The following is a 23933-nucleotide window of genomic DNA, read 5'->3' on the forward strand; positions in this document are numbered from 1 at the left end:
ACTAGGATTTAATTAACGTTAGCTATACCTTCCCTGCTTTTGTCTAACTGCGCCTGTATTTGCTGCGTTATTGGTCGTTGTTTTTTACTGTCGTGCTTGGGGTAGGGGTGGTTGTACCTGCGTACACCACCCCTTCCTGAACTTCAGCCGACGCCGCGCTGCCCCCTGAAAGGGTGGATTTTACTGACTGTTGATATATCGTTTTCTGACTGCATCCTCCAGCTATTCCTGTCAGGTTTTGAGGTCGTAGTTTAGCCTCTAGCCGTCTTTATAATGAAGATATTGCTGCCTGTAAGTTATTTCGCTCTTTCGCCATTTTTTTAGCTGTTTGTCCTCTTGAGGCAATCTCTTATTTTCTTTCAATATTTTCTTGTATTGTGGATTTTCTGTTATAGAAGCATCGGAAGACACTGCCCCCGCCAAGGTCACCTGATTTATGTTTGTCCAGCCGGTGGCTAGGGCGTCTTGTGATTCCTCGCAGGAACCCATCTTAGCCGGAAGTCCGCAATGTTTTCGTTGGTTCTTTAAACTGGATTTACCAGGAGCTGGAGGTGCCGTGTTAGTGTGATGTTGTCTGTCCCTCCTTGAACGAGATCTAGATCGCGACCTTGACTGGTATCTCAATCGGGATCGTGATCTTGACCTTGACTGGCGCTGTTCCATCGGGTCCGAGCTGAACCATCAAGGCATGTCCAGCCTTAGTGGAGGGAATTCTTCGGATGACTTGGCATTGCTGGAACATTCAGGTTGGCTAACCCAGTCTTTTGGCCGATCTGTCCTCAATTTTTTGGGAGGAGCGACGTTCTTAAGTTTTTTTTTTGCACAGACTATTATCTCCTGTGGGGTGTTCACCGTCACAGATGACACACTTGGGGATGCAGTCGCGTCCTTGCATTGGTTCCCTTGCCCCGCACTTGAAGCATACATTGACATTTGGAGTTGGACAGACGTCCGTACGGTTTCCGGTTTGGAGGAATATGTTGCACACCTGTACTGTTGGCTTGTATGGGTAGCATCTTAACTCGGCACCCATTATGTATACACCCCTCGGTAGCACGTTGCCCGTGAATGTGATAATTGCCATTTTAGACGAGCCAAACATTCTTGCTCTCTCAATATTCACCCCTTGAGTTCGAACACGTAGGTTCTCCTTTAGTTCATCTTGCGAAGTCCCGGCTGGTATTCCATGTACAATTCCCCGCAAGACGCCTTCGGGGTCGGCCACGTATGCATTGAAAGCGTGGATTTGTCCCCTGATCCTTAGTTGACTGATACCTCGCAGCCTACTCGCTACCTCCATGCTTGGCGTAGATAGGATTACAATATTTGATCCTGGGTGAACCCGCAACAGAAAGTCATTGCCATTGAAACTTTGTTCGCAGGCATCTATCACAGCCCAGGAGAGTTCCAGTACCAATATGTTTTTAACCCAAAGACCCTTATGCAGCCTCAGAATAATCTTGATGTCCTCTTTCTATAGGGAAGGTGGGCTGCGTCGCTTTCTCCGTCTGAAACCCTGCGTGGCTTCACGTTTTTGTTTTTCGGCGGGCAGGTTGCTTTCAAATTTCCCCTTCGCTTTCACGGCCTTCTCCATCTGGTATTGCTGCTTTTTTAACTGGTTTTTCTTTTGCCTGCGCGATAAAACGGTATGTCAGGCATCCTCAGGCCATCCATGGCGTTCCGAACAAGTCGCGTCGCCAGTCTCGTTTCCGAGAGTCGCGTCAACAGACGCTGGTTCGTCATCCTTTGCCTGCCGAGACGAGACGCCACTCGCGTCAGTGTCAGCGGTGAGTGATTCCGGTGCCCGAGGAGGGCCGGGATAAGCTTCGTAAACTTCCATATGGCGAGAAAAGGTGATCAGCCCCGGCCACGCATACTTGGCAAAACAAAGGAAAAAGTGACCGCCGGTCCTGCCAAGTCAGGCGGAGCGCTTAGGCTGAGAGAGTTTTCCCGCCGGCTTTTTGTGGTGTCACAAAACAGGTCAAAAAAGTGAGTTAAACATCGCTCACCTTCGATCTTTTTGCCGTGACAGCAAAGCAAGTATCCAAAGTTCCCTATCTGCTAGTCCGGGCTCCCACAAACACACAACACCGTCGTGTTCCGCACGTCGGAGTGCCTTCCGGGACGCGCGACGCCGGCCGTGGTCGTTAAGGTGAACGTCTCCACAAGGTCATCCAATCTGCCTGCGATGGTTTCTTCTCGTAAAGTTAATCCTGGCCCAAGCTTTCGGTATCCGTGGAATCAGGAGAACTTCACAAAGCAGACTATAAGATTGTTAGATGAGTTAGCGTGAAATTTCTCTTAGAAAAGCTTCGAGAAAGCGGAGCGCAGTGTGAACATGCCTTCACAGCTCGGCGCCTCCCCCCACGCGTCAAAGAAACGCAGCGCGGTGCGTGCCTGCGAGTATGCGGCAGGACCTGCGCCTGGCGTGGCAACGCCAGCGTGACGCGAAGAAATGAACCTCGGCGAGCACGCTCACCGCGTCACGTTGAAACGTATTGGTACCTTGACTGTGGCATATACACTCATGTTCTCACAGGACACGCGTCTTATGATTATCATGCTTGCACCAGTTACATACCCTCGTCATTTGTTGTCGTCACGTAATACAAAACTCGGCATATGTGAAGCTACTGAAACGGCCGCGAGAGCATCATAAGTGTGGCATGTAGTCATGTTGTTACATGACACACATGTCGTGATTATCAAGTTTGGATGTGTCATTTACCTATATCGTCGTTCTAGTCATGCAATAACGAGTTTGGTACCTGTGAAGATAACAAAACGACTGCCAGCGCATCACGAGCTTTGCATGTAGTCATGCTGTTTTATGACACGCATTTGGTGTTTATCAAGTGTGCACCTGTAGCATACCATCGTCATTCATTCGTGTTCTTTACTACCAACTTTTTTAGAGATGAAACTAGCAAAACAGCCGCCAGCGCCTCATGAGCGTGACATGTAGTCATATTGTTACATGACACGCATCTCTTGATTATCATGTTTGCAGTCACCTTCCTTGTTTTTTAATAAATGTACGTAAGGAGAGGTTGGGGTCACCTTCCTTCGTTATTCATTCACGTACCGTAATACCAAATTGGGTATATGTGACACTAGCAAAACGGCTGCGAGTGCATTTTGAGCGTAGCATGTAGTCATCATCTTACATAACACAAATGTCATGATTTTCATGTTAGAGACCGTCGCTTGTGTTCGCATTGCAATCATGTCATACCATACCAGTTTTGCAACATGGCATGTGAACCAAACCACCGCAAGAGCTGCAGGACAATGAAAAGTACATCATGACATTCATGAAATATATGTCATGAATTTAATATTATGACTAGTGAAATATGTTCTTCATACATTCATGTTCCGCCATACAACGTTTGGTATCGTTACCATTATCGAAACGTCAGGAGAGCTGAAAGTCGTAGGCGGCTAGATAGATAGATAGATAGATAGATAGATAGATAGATAGATAGATAGATAGATAGACAGACAGACAGACAGACAGACAGACAGACAGACAGACAGACAGACAGAAAGATAGATAGACAGACAGACAGACAGACAGACAGAAAGATAGATAGATAGATAGATAGATAGATAGATAGATAGATAGATAGATAGATAGATAGATAGATAGATAGATAGATAGATAGATAGATAGATAGATATGCTCGAAGTCGCCGAAGTTCGCTAAACAATGCATCGCATTTAAAATGCCGTCCGCATCTTCGTAGGGGGATACTCGAGTAAATGTGTAAAAGAAGGAGATGCATTGCCTTCAACGAGTGCTGGGCTCTCATGTTGAAATGTGCCCCCCTACTAGTTGAAGGCACTGTAGCTTTCATCGCATCTAATCGAGTCAAGCAAAGCGTCAAGTCAAACGAGAGCCAAGTAAAGGTACCCTTGACTGAATTCCAAAAGCGCGATGAAGTGCTTTCCTTTACGGGTGGCCAGTTAACGGTTATGTAGCGCGAACAATCGGTTTTTAGAAGCAGACGCTGCCTCCGTCGGCCTTGTGAGGCGATAGAGGGGCAGTGACAATTTATACGAGACTCAATCATGTGGCACGAGAAGTGAGACGCTGGCATGCGCAGTGGGGGTGTCGATGACACCGCCGAAGCCGCATTTGCGAGTAGGTGCGACTATATATTTCTCCGCAGTGGAAATTTGCAAATGGGGGTTCTGTGCTTGCAACGTTTCACCAAGCGAGCTAGTCTGCTTCAAGGCGAGAACCCTATTGCCCAATTTAGGCAAAAGAGGGAAGAGTGCAACTATAGAAGTGGGTTGGGTGACCGTAACAAATTGTGTGAGTAAGAGAAGAGGAATCACGCGAATAACAAAAAACGAATAAGCTGAGTGAGAGGGGGGGGGGGTGGCTTTGGTTGAATCACGCTTCTCAGAAGAAGCACGAATTAAAATGTCAAGTTTGAAATTCCTATATGTAGTGAGCTCAACTCACATCATTCTTTTTAGTGTATGCACGGTATCGGTCTTATGAATTGAAGAGCCCCGTTCAGAAATGCTTATACCTACTCTCTGGAGTGTCTTGTACTTGAGAAAAATGTATGACTGTATAATTTGTGTCTCATGTGAACCGGAAAATTTACTTATTTATTTAAAACTGGGGATCATAAATTTAGTGGCCTGCCTCTGTAGAATGCTTTGGTACTGCTTTCAGTAGTTTATTTACTTTGACTGCACGATGGCCATTTATTTTATATTAACAGACTCTCATGTTTTTTCAGTATAGATTATGAGCATCTCGTTATGTACATAACATTTAAAATAGCACAGGTAAAACTACATGCTTTCTCACCCACTTTAATTCAAGTGCCAGCCTAAATAATCCGCAAGTCTTTGAAATAATCGAAGCGCCAATCTGTTTATTGAAGGTGCCAAACGTTTAGTCAAAGTTTCATATTTAATCTAAGCGCTAACTCAAGTAGACCAGGCCAGTGAGTTTAATCCAAGTGCTACCATGTTTATCCCAATTACCTACGGCTTTAGTTCAGTTGTAAGTCAGTTTAATCCATGCACAACAAGCATGATACGGCGCTTATTTATGGCAATACAATTGAAATGTACTTCCTACAATATGTAAGGTAATAGTCGCAAATCAGAAAAAATCATTAATATTTGTATTAGCCGCAGGTATTTGTGAAAAAAATTACTACCTTTTTTCGCGTGAGCAGTGTTGGTTCTTTGCTATGTACGAGTTTGTATATGAGTGCTTGGCCCGGCGGCAATCCTTTTAATGAGAACAAAACAAAAAAACAGTACCATGCTACCGAGTACTTTGCGCTCGTCACTAAAGCTCGTGATTGGATTTGTATAGCACTATAAGAGTGGGACAGATCATGCAAGGCGAAGGACAGACAATGGTTATTAGAGTGTAGAAATGCATACCAAGATATATAAAACCTTGGCCGTGGGCAGTGATAGGTCAAAAGCAGGTACATAATCAAGAAATGAAGAGGCCCTCAAAGGCGCCGACAGAATTAGAGAAAATTTGTAGAGAGTTACTTCCTGCAGTGCACATAAGACACAAACTCACGATGCTGGTGTGGACAACGGAAGTCATATTTTGCATTCATACTAGCTGTTATCTTTTTATTATAAGAAAATTGAGTGTATGTTATGAAACACACCTGTTTCAAGTTAAAACGCTTCAGCAACAGTAGCGTCGTCTGTTACAACAAAACAGCAGTATCTCGTTTGATGCATTTGTGAAAAACTTATTTTCACAGAAAACCAGATGAATGCTAGTTTAGCTTTCAATTTTCATTTCTGATTTCAAGAACGCAAGAATAGAATTTTTCAGTCACCATCATTCTCACCGGTCTGAGCAGACCACTGCGAACACCTCAGCGAATTGGCAGCCAAATTCCGCCTGCTCAGCAGACAACTTGAGTCTCTGCATATGCGATGGTGTAGAAGATTAGCCGGACTAATGCAGTAGCAATGAAGCATATAGACTTACATGAACCCCTTGTGCAAATACAATAAGTACCCTTGAATACAAATAATTCGCGCTGTTTTTTTTCCTTGAAGCTTTGACACCAAAACGTTTGGGGAATACAGCACTGCACCTCATTTCATAAGTGCTAGCAAGTATAGGTGAGCGAAAAGTTCTTCCTGTCACTTCATGTTAATATATATCCGACAATTAGACGGTATAAGGTGGCAAGCCATGCGTTTATAGTGCAAGGAATTAACTGAATGGCGCCTGAAATAAAGCAGTTGGCAATTGGATTAAACATGGTGGCACTCGGATTAAACTCCCTGGAACGTGGCCTAATTGAGCTGGTACTTGAAATAAATGTATTACACATGACGTAAATAGATTGGCGCTGAGATTATCTCAAATTATGTGGATAATTTAAGTTGGCACATGTATTAAAGTGAAAGGGAAAAGCTGTCGACTCCATGTGCTGGACATAATCACTTGTGGTGTTTTTACCTACGACTCAATCATCTTGAAGGTGTTATAGTTTTGCATCGTGAATGAGAGCAAAATGTTTGTTACGTTGTCAGAAAAACGTTGTTTACTTTTGCATGCACTAAATACCCTTAAAAATTTTAATGAACTGATACACAACTTGAACGCTTTTCTAAGCCGTGTGGTACTTGCCTGTATTAAATAAGATATGAAAAAGACGTTATTTATATTTGCGGACGCATTTGAGTATTTGCATATATAGGCTGATGGCTGGTTGGATCGTGCTACGGAGGTAATTTTAGGTAAGGTTTATTTTCCATCTAGTTTACATGTTTCATTGTAGATCCTGTTTAGACCGTCTCGCGGGTACTTTTTTTCAACTAATGTTTTCTTCAGATTGATTAGGTGATGAGCATAGTCGCCATTGTTGCTACAGGTCCTTCGATGCCTCACCTGTCCAAGGAAAATTTCTTGTTTGCAGTGTCACCGGGTAGGGCCAGGGTATTACAGATTTCGTTGACTGCCTCTTAAGTTTCTCTTAAGCGTTGCCTTTCATTCTCCTGTTTCGATGAACACTGTGATGTTTAGAAAGTTATTTTAGGTGGAGGAGTGGCGAGTGGCAAATTTATTACTGTAGTGAAACTCGTTACAATAATCAGTTTATGTCTGGTGGTCACGTACTCATGTCTTTGAGGAACTAGTGCATCTGCAAATGAAAGCGAACTCTTACGGCATATGTAAGCTTAAAGGGCCACTGACCAGGTCTGACATATTTGAGCTGACAAGCGCAATGCGTAGATGAGGCGTTCACGATCACATCCCGCCAAAATTAGCAACGCTACGCGCCACGGAAAAGAGTCAAACTTCAAGATGAACGCTGCTCCCCCACTTAAATTCTTTGCGGGTGCGCATTCAGATAATGAGAGTATAGTGACTAGAAACGTTTTCATAGTGTCCTGAATGGGTGCCTTCCCGAGCGGCGGCGGAGAAATTTCATTCTATGCACCGCGATGCGGCGCTGTTTTTTGCTGAAGCGTTATCGAGTGATGGCTGAGGTTCATGACAGGGTACAGCTAGCGGCAGTAAAACCGCATCGCTGCCGCAAGACTTCTTCCCGAAACACTTGTTTAAACTTAGACATTATCGCTAATTACCTTCGCGGCAGGGATAGAAGGAAATAAATATATTTTTAGTATTCATATAGCCGTCTACAGATGCACAAATCTAGGAGTTTGACCCATTTTTTACCACACGCCCACAACTTAGTTTTCTTAATGGGAGGGCGTCTGCTTTGAAATCTAAAGAAAAAAAAAGCACGCTATAGAGTAAGCATGTTTTTTTTTCTTTTTTCAGAGCGGTCTGTACCAATTGTTGTTATTTGGTAAAGATACCCTTTATTGGGCTCTCTAAGCACGCGTAAAGCAGCTGCGAAGAAGTTACTTGAAGATCAGCGTGTCATTTGCTTAGGTGTGTGCAGGTGAAAAAGGGGGGGGGGTAGCCGCCCTCACTAAGCAAAGGGGGAGGCAAAGCTAAATCTGCCTCATACATTAAATGATTAGGGAGAGAATAAGCTTCTGAAATGAACCTCCACCCTCCTCCAAGGTGAATGTTTCAGCAGGAGAAGGCTGGAATAGTCATAACAACTGCTGGACAGATAAAGCACCAAGGGAAAAAAAAGTGCACAGGCCATTAACTGCCAACACTTTTTTTTTCAACTCAGTTGTCTGTGACAACTCTTAAGTTGGAAAATGCGCACGCTTTATTATGCTCTTCTGCGTACGCAGAGAATAGAAATGACAAAGTTCTTTGAAGACAAGTATATGAAGCTCAAATAGGTCGTACGTGGAAAGGGGTTGGGCAGCCGCCGTCACTGGGTGGGCATGGGGGTGTGGTCCTGTTAGAATTTTGATTTTGTTTTTGCAAGGTCTCATTGTGAAATAGGGGCACTGAGAAATCGAAGTATGCATACAGGTATTGCTTGGCTTTTACTTATTGTTCTTACTTTTCATTATGTTAATGTAAGCACATCTATTCGGTTTGTCGCAGCTTCTTCATATGGTCAATACTTACTCCTCATGTGTGAATAAGCTTGAGTTTGTTGTCTCGTGGTGCTTATTGTTAATTATTTATTTATTGTTCCGTGTTTCTTTCTTCGAGGTATACATGTCTTTCTTTTTTTTTCACTGTTCACTTACATTCTGCATAAAACACTTGTCATTGCGTGTTTCTATCTAATTATCGTATTTTGTTTTTTTCGGTAACAGCTATAAATATATATGGATATTGAAGTCTTTATGTTCAAGTGCAACTGTGCGGAAAAGAATGTTCATTAGGTGGGACTGAAGCCCCGAATCTCCTACGTCTTGTATTCGTTCTGTGCGCGCTATAGCCCACTTGTATGTGTTGTTCAGATGAAGATAACCTGGCAGCTAACTCTGAAAATCAGTTTTTGTCTTTCATTTATATTTTTGGAGCTTTGTGTGACGAGCAGAGCTATTTTGTACTGTTACCACAAAGCTTCTTGAAAACGAGAAACGCCTCAGAGAGCAGACTCAGACGCGTAGATTCTGCGCGCCAGCGAGGGGTTGCGCCCTCAGGAGGCTGTATTGTAAACTCTTTCCACTTTACCGCCTCGTTCACGTCACTAGGAAAACCTTTCTAGCCACTATAATGATGGCATGAAGTGTGCGTAAGTATGACCCTACGTACAAAGCAAAACAGTGTCGTTGGTCCTCTACGTAAACGACGGTGCTCGGACGTTGCCAACAGCGCGCACGTCATGTGCACTTGACCTCTTGGCCGGATGCCCGAGAGGGTAGGAAAAGATTTGGCTTGCGAAGCCTATACGCGGAGGGACGGCAATGGGTTCGAGCTCACCTGCTCGCATCCTCGTTTCGTGCCACTTGAAGAAAAAAGAAAAATAATGCAGATCCCAAGTACAGTATACGAATCAATGATATGCCAAGCACGAATAAGAAAGGTAGATATGTCACCTTAAAATCAGAAAAAACGTTAAAATGTGTAGGTTAATGATGCTGTACATGACTTCCGTGTCATTATTATCATGTTTAGTTGTGTCGTTTACTTTCGTCATCTATTTACGTCACATGATACCAAATTCAGTATATGTGGAGCTCGAGAAATGCCCGCGAGCACACTATGAGCGTGGTAGGTTGTCATGTTCTTACACAACACGCGTGTCAGGAGTATCATGTTTGCACCAGTCATATATTTTGTCATCCATTGACGTCACTTAACACAAAATGTGGTATATGTGCAGCTAGCAAAAGGAACGCGAGAGCATCATGAAGGGCCCAGTATACTCCAATGTAGCGTTGACGCGCGCGCACGCTGGGCACAGTGACACTACGTTAGCAAAACGCGAGCACTCTATGTTCTGACGCCAGGCGCGCCCGACGCGACCAGCGCCCGTCGGCAAGGCCCGACGGCAACGGGCGCGAAAATCGCGCCAATGCGTTACCCAGACAACACTGCTTCTCCCTATTTTCGTGACGAAGGGACGTCGGACGTGCTGAAATGCGCATGCATCAGAGCAACGCAGCGCCGCACGCGCCTGCGAGTATAAGGCAGGACCGGTGCCTGGCGTGGCAATGTCGGCGTGACGCGACAAAATAAACACCGGCGAGCACGCGCACCGCGTCATGTCAAAATGTATTGGCGCCTTGACTGTGGCATGCAGTCATGTTCTCACATGACACGCATCTCATGATTATCATGTTTGCACCAGTCACATAGCTTCGTCATCCATTGGCGTTACGCAATGCAAAATTTGGATATGTGAAGCTAGCGAAGCAGCCGCGAGCACATCATCAGTGCGGCACGTAGTCAAGTTGTTACATGGCACGTATGTCGTGATTATCATGCTTGGATGTTTTATTTATCTATGTCGTCCGTTCGTGTCGTGTGATACCGAGTTTGGCACATGCGAAGCTAGCAAAACGGCCATGAGCACATCATGAGCGTAACATGTAGTCATGTTGTTACATGACACGCATCTCATGTTTATCACGTTTGCAACAGTATCATACATTTGTCTTCCATTAACGTGCCATAATACCGAATTCGGTATACGTGAAACTAGCGAAACGGCCACCAGCGCATCATGAGCGTCGCATGTAGTCGTGTTGTTACATGACACGCATCTAATGATTGTCATGTTTGCATTAGTCACAGGCCTTCATCAACCATTTACGCACCGTAATACCAAATATGGTATATGTGACACTAGCGAAACAGACGCGTGCGCATCAAGAACGTGGAATGTAGTCATGTCGTTACATGACACGCATGTCATTATTTACATGTTACGGTCTGTCGTTTGTGTTCGCCGTGCAATCTTGTCATACCATACCAGCTTTGCAACATGCCATGTGAACAAAACTACCGCAAGAGCTGCAGGACCATAAATGGTAAATCACGACATTCATGGCATGCATGTCATGATTTTCATGTCATGACTAGTCAAATATGTTCTGCATACAATGATGTTATGTCATACAGAGTTTTGTATATTACCATTATCGAAACGGTCAGGAGCACTAAAAGTCATAACGCTGGTGCACACCGGGGACTAGCCAGTGTCGCGCGACCATTTGCATCTGGTCGCAAACAGCCGTGAACGGTCGCAAGTGGTCGCAAAGCGACTGCTTTGGCTAGTCGCATCCTGACCGATTTTTCAGTCGCGCGACTGGCTTTTTGCCGCTGGCTTCGTGCGCTGGCTTCTTGCGCTGGCTTCTTGCGCTGGCTTGTTGCCGCCAGATACAAACGAGTGCGTTCCTCTGGGTCTGTGGCACAAAGGCCACCACGGAATACTTGGCTTGGAGATGGCGGGACACAGCAGCTTGAGCAAAGTATCGAATTTACGTGGCGGCATTCGGAAAAAGCTAAATGCCGTCAAAGCAAAGAGAAAATAAATTGTGCACTCTCTTTTCTCCGTATTCAGAAACGTTTTTTTGTCTTAACTTGATTGTCACTGCCTTCAATGCAGCGCGTTGGGAACGTGTTTGTGGTTAATGCCTTGGCAACGACTTAAGACACCGCGTCCGAGACGCATTTGTGCTGCATTGTAGGCTGTGGCAAGTCAAGTTAAATTCAAGAACCGTTTCTGACTACGTATGACTCTCGGAAATACTCCTCGTCGTCTCAGCGTAGCTCGGGATGAAGGTGACCTGCATGGCCGGCCAACCCCCACGATCGAATGGACGGTCACACTCACTAGCGGCTTTTTTTTCTTTGAAGGCATCTGTGATGCCAGCGCTGAAACCATGGCACAGTGCACCAGCACCGTGACAATGTCTTGTTCTTCGCTTGAATCGAATTTGACGGGGTCGGGAACGCTGTGCGAGAACGGACGAAAACAATAAATGCGGCGTGCTCGGTTTGTTCTGCTCACTCAGCTGGCGGCGATCAGCTGATCGGCGCCGGTATCGAGAGTTCTCGCTGATAACGAGATCCGGACGTGACTCTCCGGTTTTGAAACTTCCGGTCACTCGCATTCAGCCTCTGCTGGTGTGAATATCAGTCGCTTTTTGGTTGCCAGTTGCGAATGGTCGCGCGACCGCTGTTAGTAGCCGGTATGCTCCAGCCTTTAGTTTGCGGCTAGATAGATTAGATAGATAGATAGATAGATAGATAGATAGATAGATAGATAGATAGATAGATAAATAGATAGATAGATAGATAGATAGATAGATAGATAGATAGATAGATAGATAGATAGATAGATAGATAGATAGATAGATAGATAGATAGATAGATAGATAGATACCCTCAAAGTCGCCGAAGTTCGCAAAGAAATGCTTCGCATTTAAAACAATTTCCAGAAACTTCCACGGTCTAAGTTTTGGTATGGGGCCTGATGAGTGGCCCTTCAAGTCAACCTGCGAATCGACCTGCTATTCTGCAAACGTGTTCACCGTAGTGTAGGACCAGTACTTTCCTTATTTTGACAATATCACTTTTCACGATAATAATGATTGTTTTCATAATGGGCCATTTTTCTTGATCATGCGCTTCCCTTAGTATAATAAGAGTGAACTTGCCCTGCGAGCACACTCCTCTCCATCACACTAGGGATAATCTGTACATTACGTATTGTGCGGCCATTTTATACGTGTGAGTGAAAGGCCCCGAGAGGATGGCCGTGTACAGCATGTATATATTGTTAGACTTGAAAATACAGGAATAATGTCAATATACTAACATCTTACCACTCCTCTTTTTTTTCTTTGCAGCAGAATGGAGTACCCTCTTTTCTAAATACACCGAAGGCATATATAGGGGTTCCGACACAATTTTGCACTTTATACACAGCACCAGTATCATCAAGAGACTGTTCGAGGATGAATATGTTGGCAAAGTTGGTCTGCAATACCTGGTCGCCTGGAGCATCTATAGGCAGCTGGTCAAGTTCACTGAGCCATACATGTTCCGTGGTGAGAAGAAGGTCGACGAGGTTTGCTTCGTGCACGTCAGGAATGTTATGAGCTTAGCGATTCTCAGCGAGCACTTCTATTCGTGTAAGCATTTTCAGTGTTAAATTTTACTTATATACCATCATCATTCTTTTTTCAGCTCAACAAGACGCACTGCTCGTAGGCAAATGAAAAAAACACTAAATGAATAGCACCGCGATAACTTTAGCCAGACAGGACTCGCTGGACCTGATTGTAAAAATTATTTACCAACCAAACAAAACTACGTCTACCAGAGAAATGTATGAGTTGGATCGACTCATCATCATGCCAGAACTCAATTATTTAAGGAAACGGATGAGCTGTGACCTTAACCTCATTTTTAGTTCGAAACACACATATGTAGTGAAAAGCTGCGCTGTTCAAATTGACACGTGACAACCACCACGCATGAAAGCTCTCAGGTGACAAATTTAGGACAAATTTTCAAAAAAATCTTAATTTAAAAAAAGTCAACCTCCGTGAATGTGGGGGCTGTTTTCCAATACGATGAGTCGTTTCGCGGAGCTAAACACAGCCCGGGCTTGTGTCTGCAACTACTGGCTGTCCAGAGGACGCGGGCCATTGCGAGGTGTCTTCACCTTCCCGTGCTGACCTGAATGAAGCCGCCGACTGGTTGAGTGGGTCTTGGGACTTAGTTAAACTAGTACCCCTGGTGTTTTATTAATGTTATTTGTATGTATGTATGTAGGTACCGAGCATTCACATTGTAAAGAGAATCGAGTTTCTTTTCGTGCAAGTCCAGGGAAGGCACGCTGATTTATACCTTCCCAAAACGAGCAATGTGGGCCGCCTCCACAATTTATATCGCGCATATTTTTACATTTAATAGTACTTTCACTATGATCGCACGCACGGACACGTGCCGCTATGCCGTGTTAGGCTCGATGACTGCGCATCTCACTGTTGTCACATCTGTCAATGTACGGGGGCCTCGTGTTTGTGGCACAGTCGTTCGGGTCAACCGCAATCTTTGCCGGGAGAAAAGGAAACAATGTCTGGCTGAATTTGAATATCAAAACCATAATATATGAATCATGCAGCATTATTATGTTTAGATCGCGTGCTCCCATATGCACCTCGACGACCGATTGGCACCGTTTTCTGCTCATGCTGAAAAAGGGCAGCAGAATGATTTAGGTGGACAACAACCAATCCAATATGCTCCTCAAAACAAGTTCCAGCATGGCGATAAATGCGCTATCAGTCGTTTTTTATATTTTACTTTGATGTAGCCCTTCTGAAATGAAATGGCCGGATGTACGTTTGGCTTTTCTAATGCGCTAATTGGCTAACATATTTCTCAATGATATGTGACACAAAGTATTATGCTCGTTTTAATGTTACCATGAGCAAATCAAAGCGTTGGTAGGACGCCATTTTTGTATGATGCGTTAGATGTTACCTTTGCCTACTCTTAAGAACTACAGTCATTTTAGAAAACATTTATTGCACTTTATATTCAAGTTCTGCGTTTTGCGTTATGATAATATAAATATGAATACCACTGCAAGCTCCACGCCATCTTATTGTTGTCTTAGCCGCCATCACATAGCAATAGCATCAACACGGTAAAATAACTTCATACATATGCTACAGAATGAATGTCGTCACTGTGCGATTATTGCGTTTTCCTGTCAATAACTTGTCCTATTTTGAATTTTCATTCCCACGTGTGCCAAAAATATTGATGATTATTCATACCAATTGTTCTTGCTTATTTTTCTTGCTCAACAGTCGTTTCACCACGTATGATAGAGGGAGTGAGACAAATGGCATTCCGAATTCGGGATACCTTCGGGGATGCCTTGAACGCCTCAAGCTGGCTGACTACACGTTTTCGACGACGCTTTACGAGCAAGTTGTATGAAATTAAGGTCCAAGCAGGAAGTCCTGGAGATCGAATAGAGCCCGGATTCGTGGAAACGTTTTACGGTTAGTATTCCTATCTTTAGCTGCCAGCTGGATGAGATAAAGCACAGGAATCACCATTCATAGCGGCTACACGCATTCGCCATTCACATTAAGATTTTCGGCACTAAATTTCAAGGAGGTATGGTGTGTGTGGCAATGCAGAACACCAGGTTCCTAAGAATTTATATGGTGTCATCACTCAATAAACATTCATTTTTTGTTGCAGCTCATAATGCTGACTAGAGAGAAGTAGAGGTAAGGTCTCAAGGGTTTTATAAAACGCTTGGCCGCTAACGGCTAACCAGGATTTCATGAGACTGGCTTACTTTACTTTCTCTTAAGCGTCACTAAAATTATTTTAATAGTCAATCACGAAAAATTCATGCGTTCAATTTGAAGGGGTTAGCAGCACCTTTAGCGAGAGGCGTGAAGGCTACGGACGCGAAATCTGTTTGCAACCGCACCGTGGTGGTGTAGTGACTAAAGTATTCGGCTACTGACCCGCAGGTCACGGGATGAAATGCCGGCGGTGGCGGCTGCAATTTCGATGGAGGCGAAAATGCTGCAGGTCCGTGTGCTGAGATATGGGTACACGTTAAAGGACCCCTGTTAATAGAAATTTCAGGAGCTCTCCACTACGGCGTCTCTCATAATGATATGGTGGTTTCGGGACGTAAAATCTACATATTGATTGATCAATCGAAAACTTTTCGCACCGAAACCATAAGTAAACGGTTTACGAAAAAGAACACAGAAACCCTCTTTGTTTATTTTTACGATTCAGTGTTTGCTATACAGAACATTACCTATATTGACTCAAAGTAACGCATAGTAACGCCGCAAAGAAGAATAAAAACTGTTGCAGACGACCTGCTCGACTACCAAATGCATGGTATAGGAACTAGAGTTCACTTGTATTTGTACTCGCTAGGATATGGCTGGGTTAACGGGGTGTTCGAAGGCCACTGTAGAAGCGCTGTAGCCAACAATTCATCTTTGTATAAAGGCTGCTTATCGTTACTGCTTATCTTTAACATGGCTCACTATTGTTCGCTCTTCTGTAATGCAGAGTGATAACTAAATTGTGACATCATCATGTCACCATAGCGCGGCGCCTTCTCATAAGGGTGATTGTTTGCATGGCAAATTTTGACGCCCATGCTGGCGGTCTTTTTCTTTTCGCATTTTGACAAGCACAAAAAAACTTTCGCCTCAGAAAATCGCTGCCCTTTCAGGTTTTGTTCCTCGAACATTGCCCCCTATAGTGTTATACTGGAGGCATGTATTTTTCTTCCTCGCTAAAATTTTGAAACAGCAAGTTCCAATCCGATGTAGCTTGTTAAACAGTCTTTATTCTCCAGAAAGAAGAAAAATAATAGCGGCCATTATAGCGGACTGATATACTTCACCCTGCCTTCTGATTCCTCATTGCCTTTCTCAGTCGTTGTTTAGAGACGGCTCAGGCAGGTCAGCATTACCAGTAAGATGATAGGCAATTTTGCTTATTCTTGTAAAACATTATCTCACCAGTTCTCTTGATGCGATGTTTTTTAATTCTCAAACCAGTCACGTGCGTTTGCAAGTGAGTCAACTATACAAGAAACAAAGAATAATCGCGTAACATATCGTCAATGGCTCGGTGCAGAAACTCTTCCGGACGTACCAGTGAACCGACTCTTTCCATCGTGGATAGCAGCTCGTCGCCTTCACACTCGCTATTCGTGGAAAGACCAAGAAAATCCACTGTACAACGAGGGGGAAGTCGGTGCCTATTACACCATTGACAAAAGCATAATAATTCCAATTGCCATTGTGCATCAACCGTTCTATTATGAGTACGGACCAGTAGGACTCAATTATGGTGGCCTTGGAATGGTAAGAGCTCATGCTTTAAGCTTAAAACATTGCGCATAACATACTTCATGCGTGTTCGCGTTATTGTGTAACTGGTGCTGTGGTACTCCAGGGCTACATAAAACAATGGGTACACTTAGACATTATTGTTTAGAAAAATAAAAATGCTGTGACAGTTCAGCACATTTCGTCTTCGAACACGAGCAGTATGTAGAACTGATAATATTTTTGGCTGCTAAGTCCAAATTACAATGACTAAAACCTAAGGGACTGTCTAAATATAGTGTTTACAAATTGAAATAAATTAATTTTATAGAAATGCTACAAGGGATCATTTTATATCACCAGCAAGTTTTTTGCAAAAAAATAGAAAATATGTCTAGCAGAGTTGCTCTTAAAAAGCAGATCCTATTGTTAGAATAATAGAAAATTTAGTGTCTAGTATGCAGACGCTAGAGGCTCCACGTGGTTTGGTAAATGCGGAGTGGCGTACGCATGCAAGCATGCGTCATAGGTGTGCATAGCAAATACGAGCCACTGCAGGTCCCACGTGCGCACATTGCCAGAGGCACCATAACATTAAATATTCTTGTGTGACTGCTGTACCTGAATGCACAGCCATGCGTAATCGACCAAGATGAAACGCCGAGCGTGCGTATATATCACCGCTTGCACGAGATGGCGTACAGCGCATGGACTACAGCGCGGATGTTTAAGCGCTTCTGCTTTTTGCGTGATGCCTGTGGCAAATGTCGGCTAACATAGGACGGCCGAACGCGAGAGACCCAGCTCTCTCTGCTCAGAGGATGTTGTCAGCAAAATTTTACCGCGTCTTCATTGGTTTGAGTTTTCAAACGAAGATTTTATTGACTCTGAAGATAGTGATGTTCAAGAGCACCCACTGCACCGGAGGAAACAGGTGACGCGCTCACTCAAAAAGTATCATCATCCATAAACGATGGCGCAAAGAAAAAAAAATAAATGAAAACAACTTTCCTCCCGGGTCTATTGTTTGAACCTGAGTTACGAGGTCCGATATTGAGCGTGTAAGGAGGTGTGTGTGAGTGTTTGTGAAAAACATTAATTCATGCAGAGTTTGCAGGCCCATAAAGGACCTTGACACAGGGGGAGTCCTTATTCTGGGACCCCACTGGACAGGGCCGCTACCCACGCTGTTAGACTATAGCTGTTTCAGCCTTCAGCCCTGAGAAATTCAATAGGACTGCCTCCCTTGCCTATCTAGTAGAGGTAGGCTTAGGGGGAAGGTAAGGATTCATCTGGCATACCCACGTGAAGTGAAATCTATCAGAAACTTCGCCATTGCGAGGGCACAACGCATCAACCTTTGGGTCTGAATGTTTCACTATTGTAGGACACAACAAGGTGTTGCTCTGCGGGTGCCTCAGGGTTCGTTCATCGGCCTTACTCAGGCCCTTAGCGGGTACCGGGAAAAGGCGATGTCGTTCGCAATATAACACCGAAATTTCTCTGAATCACAGAAGTTGTTGGCTAGTTTCTAAACCGGAAAAGCCTAGGTGAAGTGCCCGGCAGATAAGCGCGCGGGCGGCCGCATCCGCAGCCTCGTTAAACCCTCTAAGGCCCTCGTGGCTCGGAGTCCAAACAATGCGTTTAGTTGAGGAGTCTAAATCCCTGACGGCTCACTGAAAGCCCACAGCTTGGCATTGGCATTGGAGGTGGTTACCGGTATGTCTAAAGCTTGCTTTGTAGCCTTCTTTTGATAAGGTCGATGCGCTGGTCGTCTTGCTTCGTAGTGCAAAAGTAGAATATGGAGTAGAGAATCAGGTTGAGTACGAAGCAAGGACAAGTTGAAGCGTATCCTTGCCCCTCTCAACACACAGCACTTGTTCGAAACGCGGTGGATCATACGGCCGACTTTCCGCATATATGTGTTTCAGTTTGCTAATTGTAGATTCTGGTCAGAATCGGTTATGGATGAACAAGCCCAGGATCCACACCTTCTCGACTTCTCTAACACAAGCTCCCATGACAAAAATACGTAAGTTCATGCCGCCTTTGAGGTTGGCTCTGACGTGCGGAAGCTTTGATTTTGCAGTAGCGCATTAAAGACCACAATCGAAAGCACAGCCATCGACGATAGAGGTGGCCTGCTGGAGCTGGCCTTCTATTTCTCCACAGCTATCTACAATATTCAAAATTGTTATATGAACTGAGCGGAGTGCGTGTTAGGTTCCCTCCACCCAGCCCAAATAATGTGGAAGCTGCATCATAGCAATGTTGAAAAGGAGCAGTGACAAGACCGCTCCTTGAGGAGTACCCCTTGTGCCCATTGTGTTTGGGCCGTATTCATCATCCTCAATTTTGAGCAAGGCCTGACGCTCTTACTTTGGCAAATGCCTTATCATAACCGGAAAAGCTCAGGTTTACCAAAATACTGCCCTGATGAAGGTTATCAGAGGCGCTTCTAAAATTGAGAGCAAGGATGGCCTTGTCATTGTGGCGCATGACAGTGGGTTGTATTATGTCACGGTATAACTGAAGAAGGACATCCAGAACTGACATATATATCGGTGACACACATGCATAGTGTCTGCAAAGAGGCACTTAGCGCTCATGTATGCAGAAAGATGACCCCGAACCATTTACGTCATAAGTTTAACACCCATGAAGCTTGTGAGATAGGCCTCAGGATTTCGGTATTCAGCATTTTGCTGAGTTTAGGATGTAAGGAGCAAAAACAATGCGCCATTGTAGACACCTCTTTGGCGAGAAGATCCGAGTGCGAGCTTTCGGCTCGAGCAAATGGATTCCTGTGTCCGTTGTCGCCACCCGCTGTTAGCGTAGATAGACCTGCTGAAAAAGTGATACTTATGCCAATAAATCATGTTTAGGTGTTTCAACCTCTGCGCAAGAGGCCCATGCTTCTCTAATGTGAACACTCAAACGGATGAATCTATTCAACAAAAGATCACAGCATATGCGCAGAGCGAATTATGATGTTCAGGGGGGAACTTTCGTCCGTCCATTCCTCCTCCCGTCAGTCTATCTGTGGATACGCCGTGATGGCTGCGCCTAAAGGATGACATGCCGCAGACCATACACAGCTTCACCCCTGAAAGTTCGTTGTGCTTTAAAGAGGAAGCAATGAAGGAGATAGCCGCAAAGTGTAATGTCACACGCAGGATAGCAGGCACTTCGGAGCTTCCAGCGCACCGAATGAGTGCAAGAAACCTACCAAAAGAGCTCACACGCAATGAGCATGAACAAAAACCCTCAGTGCTCGACATTTCCACCGTGCTCCTCAAGCACAAAATCAACAAGAACACATACCGAGTGCGAGCAAAAAAAAATCTGTTGTGACTTCGTCAACGCACTCCTAGTGGCACTCCTAGTGCCACCAACAATAAGCACCACGTTATATATATATATATATATATATATATATATATATATATATATATATATATGGGATATGGCACAACGGGAGCGTTGTCAACAAGGACAAATATATTTATTTCCCAACAGTTTCGGGAGGGGACCTCCCTTCATCAGGGGATGAGTTATACTGACATGAACTTCCTTGCTGCCGCGTCCCTCTCGCCTTGAAAGACGTTTGCGAGAGTGAGAGGGAACTGGAAGAAGGAAAAAAAGAGAGAAAAAAGACGAAAAAAGAAAGAAAAGAAAGAAAGTAAAAAAGAGGAAGAACCACTGTCAACACTGAGAAGGAAGCCAACTGTCCGTCTACATCCACCTACGGTTCATATCACGTGCTGTTCAGTTCTTGGCGTGTGTCGGGCCACCCAAGATTGTCGCCGCGGTGCCGGGAGGGTCCGGGACGGCGTGCCTAAAGAAAGGGGTTTCCCCGTAATTGGTCGTTTGGTCGTTCGGCGGGCGGCGGGCGGTGTGTGTAAAGGAAAGGTTTCTCGTTAATGGGTCGGTCGGCTATTTACCTTTAATCTTCGTCCGTTTCCCTTCAACGGTCATGAAGTGGTAGGCGAACGTAAACACTTTGTATGTGCATGTGAAAAAAAAACAAGAAGAGGACAGTGTACACGTACGAGTCAGTCAGAAAAAAGCATGGTCTCCAGCTATCAATCTTTGTCACCAATTTTCTCCTGGCTTACTTCTCGGAGGCAGTTGAGTTTTCCGGGGTCCTCATTGATACCGGCTACTAATGTACGAAATTTGAAAATAAAATATGCCTCACGCTGTTCGCGCTCGCGTCTGTTTGAAAAACCGGACTGCAAAAGAGTTACGCTAATATTTTTAAAACTGTGGTTTGGCAGGCGCAGATGTCTAGATAAAGGTAGCTTCGGCAGTGAAGTGGCGTGGTACCGGTGATTATTGAACCGCAGCCGAAATGGCGTGTCTGTTTGGCCGATATATTCTTGTCCGCAGATGTTGCAATGTAGCATGTATATTACGTTACTAATAACGTAATAGTAACGTAATAAGTAACGTAATATACATGCTACATTGCAACATCTGCGGACAAGAATATATCGACCAAACAGACACGCCATTTCGGCTGCGGTTCAATAATCACCGGTACCACGCCACTTCACTGCCGAAGCTACCTTTATCTAGACATCTGCGCCTGCCAAACCACAGTTTTAAAAATATTAGCGTAACTCTTTTGCAGTCCGGTTTTTCAAACAGACGCGAGCGCGAACAGCGTGAGGCATATTTTATTTTCAAATTTCGTACATTAGTAGCCGGTATCAATGAGGACCCCGGAAAACTCAACTGCCTCCGAGAAGTAAGCCAGGAGAAAATTGGTGACAAAGATTGATAGCTAGAGACCATGCTTTTTTCTGACTGACTCGTACGTGTACACTGTCCTCTTCTTGTTTTTTTTTTCACATGCACATACAAAGTGTTTACGTTCGCCTACCACTTCATGACCGTTGAAGGGAAACGGACGAAGATTAAAGGTAAATAGCCGACCGACCCATTAACGAGAAACCTTTCCTTTACACACACCGCCCGCCGCCCGCCGAACGACCAAACGACCAATTACGGGGAAACCCCTTTCTTTAGGCACGCCGTCCCGGACCCTCCCGGCACCGCGGCGACAATCTTGGGTGGCCCGACACACGCCAAGAACTGAACAGCACTTGATATGAACCGTAGGTGGATGTAGACGGACAGTTGGCTTCCTTCTCAGTGTTGACAGTGGTTCTTCCTCTTTTTTACCTTCTTTCTTTTCTTTCTTTTTTCGTCTTTTTTCTCTCTTTTTTTCCTTCTTCCAGTTACCTCACACTCTCGCAAACGTCTTTCAAGGCGAGAGGGACGCGGCAGCAAGGAAGTTCATGTCAGTATAACTCATCCCCTGATGAAGGGAGGTCCCCTCCCGAAACTGTTGGGAAATAAATATATTTATCCTTGTTGACAACGCTCCCGTTGTGCCATATCCCATACCTTCACGAAGACTAACTGGCCCATTGAATTATTACTCCCACTATCTATATATATATATATATATATATATATATATATATATACATATATATATATATATATGTATATATATATATATATATATATATATATATATATATATATATATATATATATATATATATATATATATATATATGCGGCGGCGATGGCATAGTGGTTAGAGCATCCGCCTCGCATGCAAAAGGGGTGCGTGGCTCGAATCCCGGTGCCACGCAGTTCCCAAGCAGATAAAAAAAATCTGCGTGGTGATGGAATTGCGTTAAGAGGCCCAGGGTGCGGTCTCACCGGTAACCACCACCGGCAACGCACTCCCTCACCAGAGAAGGATTGGCCACCCTGGTGCAGTATCTGGCCACTACCTCCCACATGCATACGTCAATTAACTCATGGCCTTCAGTCCCAGCAGCTGCGAAGCAACTGACCACTGAGGCGGTCAGATCTGCAACGCCACAGAGGGTGCTAACCCCCAAATGCAGAGATGTTTCTTGGTTCGCGACTTCGACTTGACTTGAGCAAGTCAGCGTGAAGCAAGCAGCGGGCTTCAAAACGCCCAAGTCAGCCTTCGCGTTTCATAGATGCTCAGGCTGTCTTGCTTGGTCAAGTCAACAACGAGCTTCAAAGCAGAAACAGGCTGCTTAACTTCTAACGAGGGTAATAATGAAGTTGTTCGCGTAAGGCATGTGTTACAGCCAAAAAAAAGACCATACGTTTGAAAATAACTCTAAAAACGAAAGGCCAGAAGCATATTTTTGCCATTTTACGGCTAACGAGCGGCACGTGGTGCTTGCCGCCACAGCGATGCGTAGTGTTGCTTCTGTAAAGCGTTCATTGCCCGCTGGTTTTAGTGGCCACCGAAATGCGGCACGTTTCGCAACGGTTCCTTCTTGTTTGGAGGCGAAACAAGTATCGCGTTGGGTTCTTTCGTCGTTATTTTTTTTTTCAATCGAATGCCATGGCGTGTATTTGTATGATGCAGTGACTATAAAATGGTACGGTCTCGAATGCGCCTAGACTTGAAGAAGGAACGACAGAAACTGATACGCAAGGAGCCAATCAATGAGCTTACACTGAGAGGGAAAGTACAGGAACTCAGAGTCTCGCTTAAAAAGAGGTACTCGGCTCTATGTAAGGAAACCAACTTTAGCGTTGATACAATGAATGATAATCTGATGAATATCATTACTGAGTGTGCAGGGGAAGTTGGAGGTAAGGCAGTCAGACAGGACACTGGTAAGCTTTCGCAGCAAACGAAGAATCTCATTAAGAAGCGTCAAATCATGAAAGTCTCAAGTACAACAGACAAAATAGAACTGGCAGAGCTTTCGGAGTTCATTATTAGGCGTAAGTGTATGCGATGTTAGAGGGTATAACACGGAAGAATTGAACGCACTCTGCAAAACGGAAGAAGCATGAAGGCAGTGAAGAGGAAACTTAGGATTGGCAAAAATCGAATGTATGCACTAAGGGACAAAGAAGGCAAAATACCTACCAATATGGATAGGATAGTTAAAATAGCGGAGGAGTTTTACAGAGATCTGTACGGTAGCCGGGATAACCACGAACTTAGTACTATAAAAACAAGCAGTAACCCATATGACACCCCACCAGTAATGATAGAAGAAGTCAGAAAAGCTTTGGAGAGCATGCAAAGAGGCAAAGCTGCTGGTGAGGATCAGGTAACATCAGATCTGCTGCAAGAGGGAGGACAGAGTGTGTTAGAAAAACTGTCCATCCTGTTGACGAGGTGTCTCCTGACGGGAAGAGTACCAGAGTCT

At 44.5% G+C, this 23933-nt stretch overlaps 1 protein-coding gene across 2 annotated transcripts in view; it reads left to right on the top strand.

Annotated features, from left to right (window-relative positions):
- The window catches only part of LOC142803345 (endothelin-converting enzyme homolog), a 139728-nt gene that overhangs the window by 69528 nt on the left and 46267 nt on the right, over positions 1-23933 (top strand). For both annotated transcript variants that reach the window (XM_075888462.1, XM_075888463.1), the window contains 3 exons: positions 12709-12993; positions 14686-14883; positions 16508-16737. In XM_075888462.1, the coding sequence (XP_075744577.1) occupies positions 12709-12993; positions 14686-14883; positions 16508-16737 (713 nt within the window). The remainder of the gene's footprint in view (positions 1-12708; positions 12994-14685; positions 14884-16507; positions 16738-23933) is intronic.

The sequence above is a fragment of the Rhipicephalus microplus genome, chromosome 3, assembly GCF_043290135.1.
Source record: "Rhipicephalus microplus isolate Deutch F79 chromosome 3, USDA_Rmic, whole genome shotgun sequence".
Taxonomy (NCBI): domain Eukaryota; kingdom Metazoa; phylum Arthropoda; class Arachnida; order Ixodida; family Ixodidae; genus Rhipicephalus; species Rhipicephalus microplus.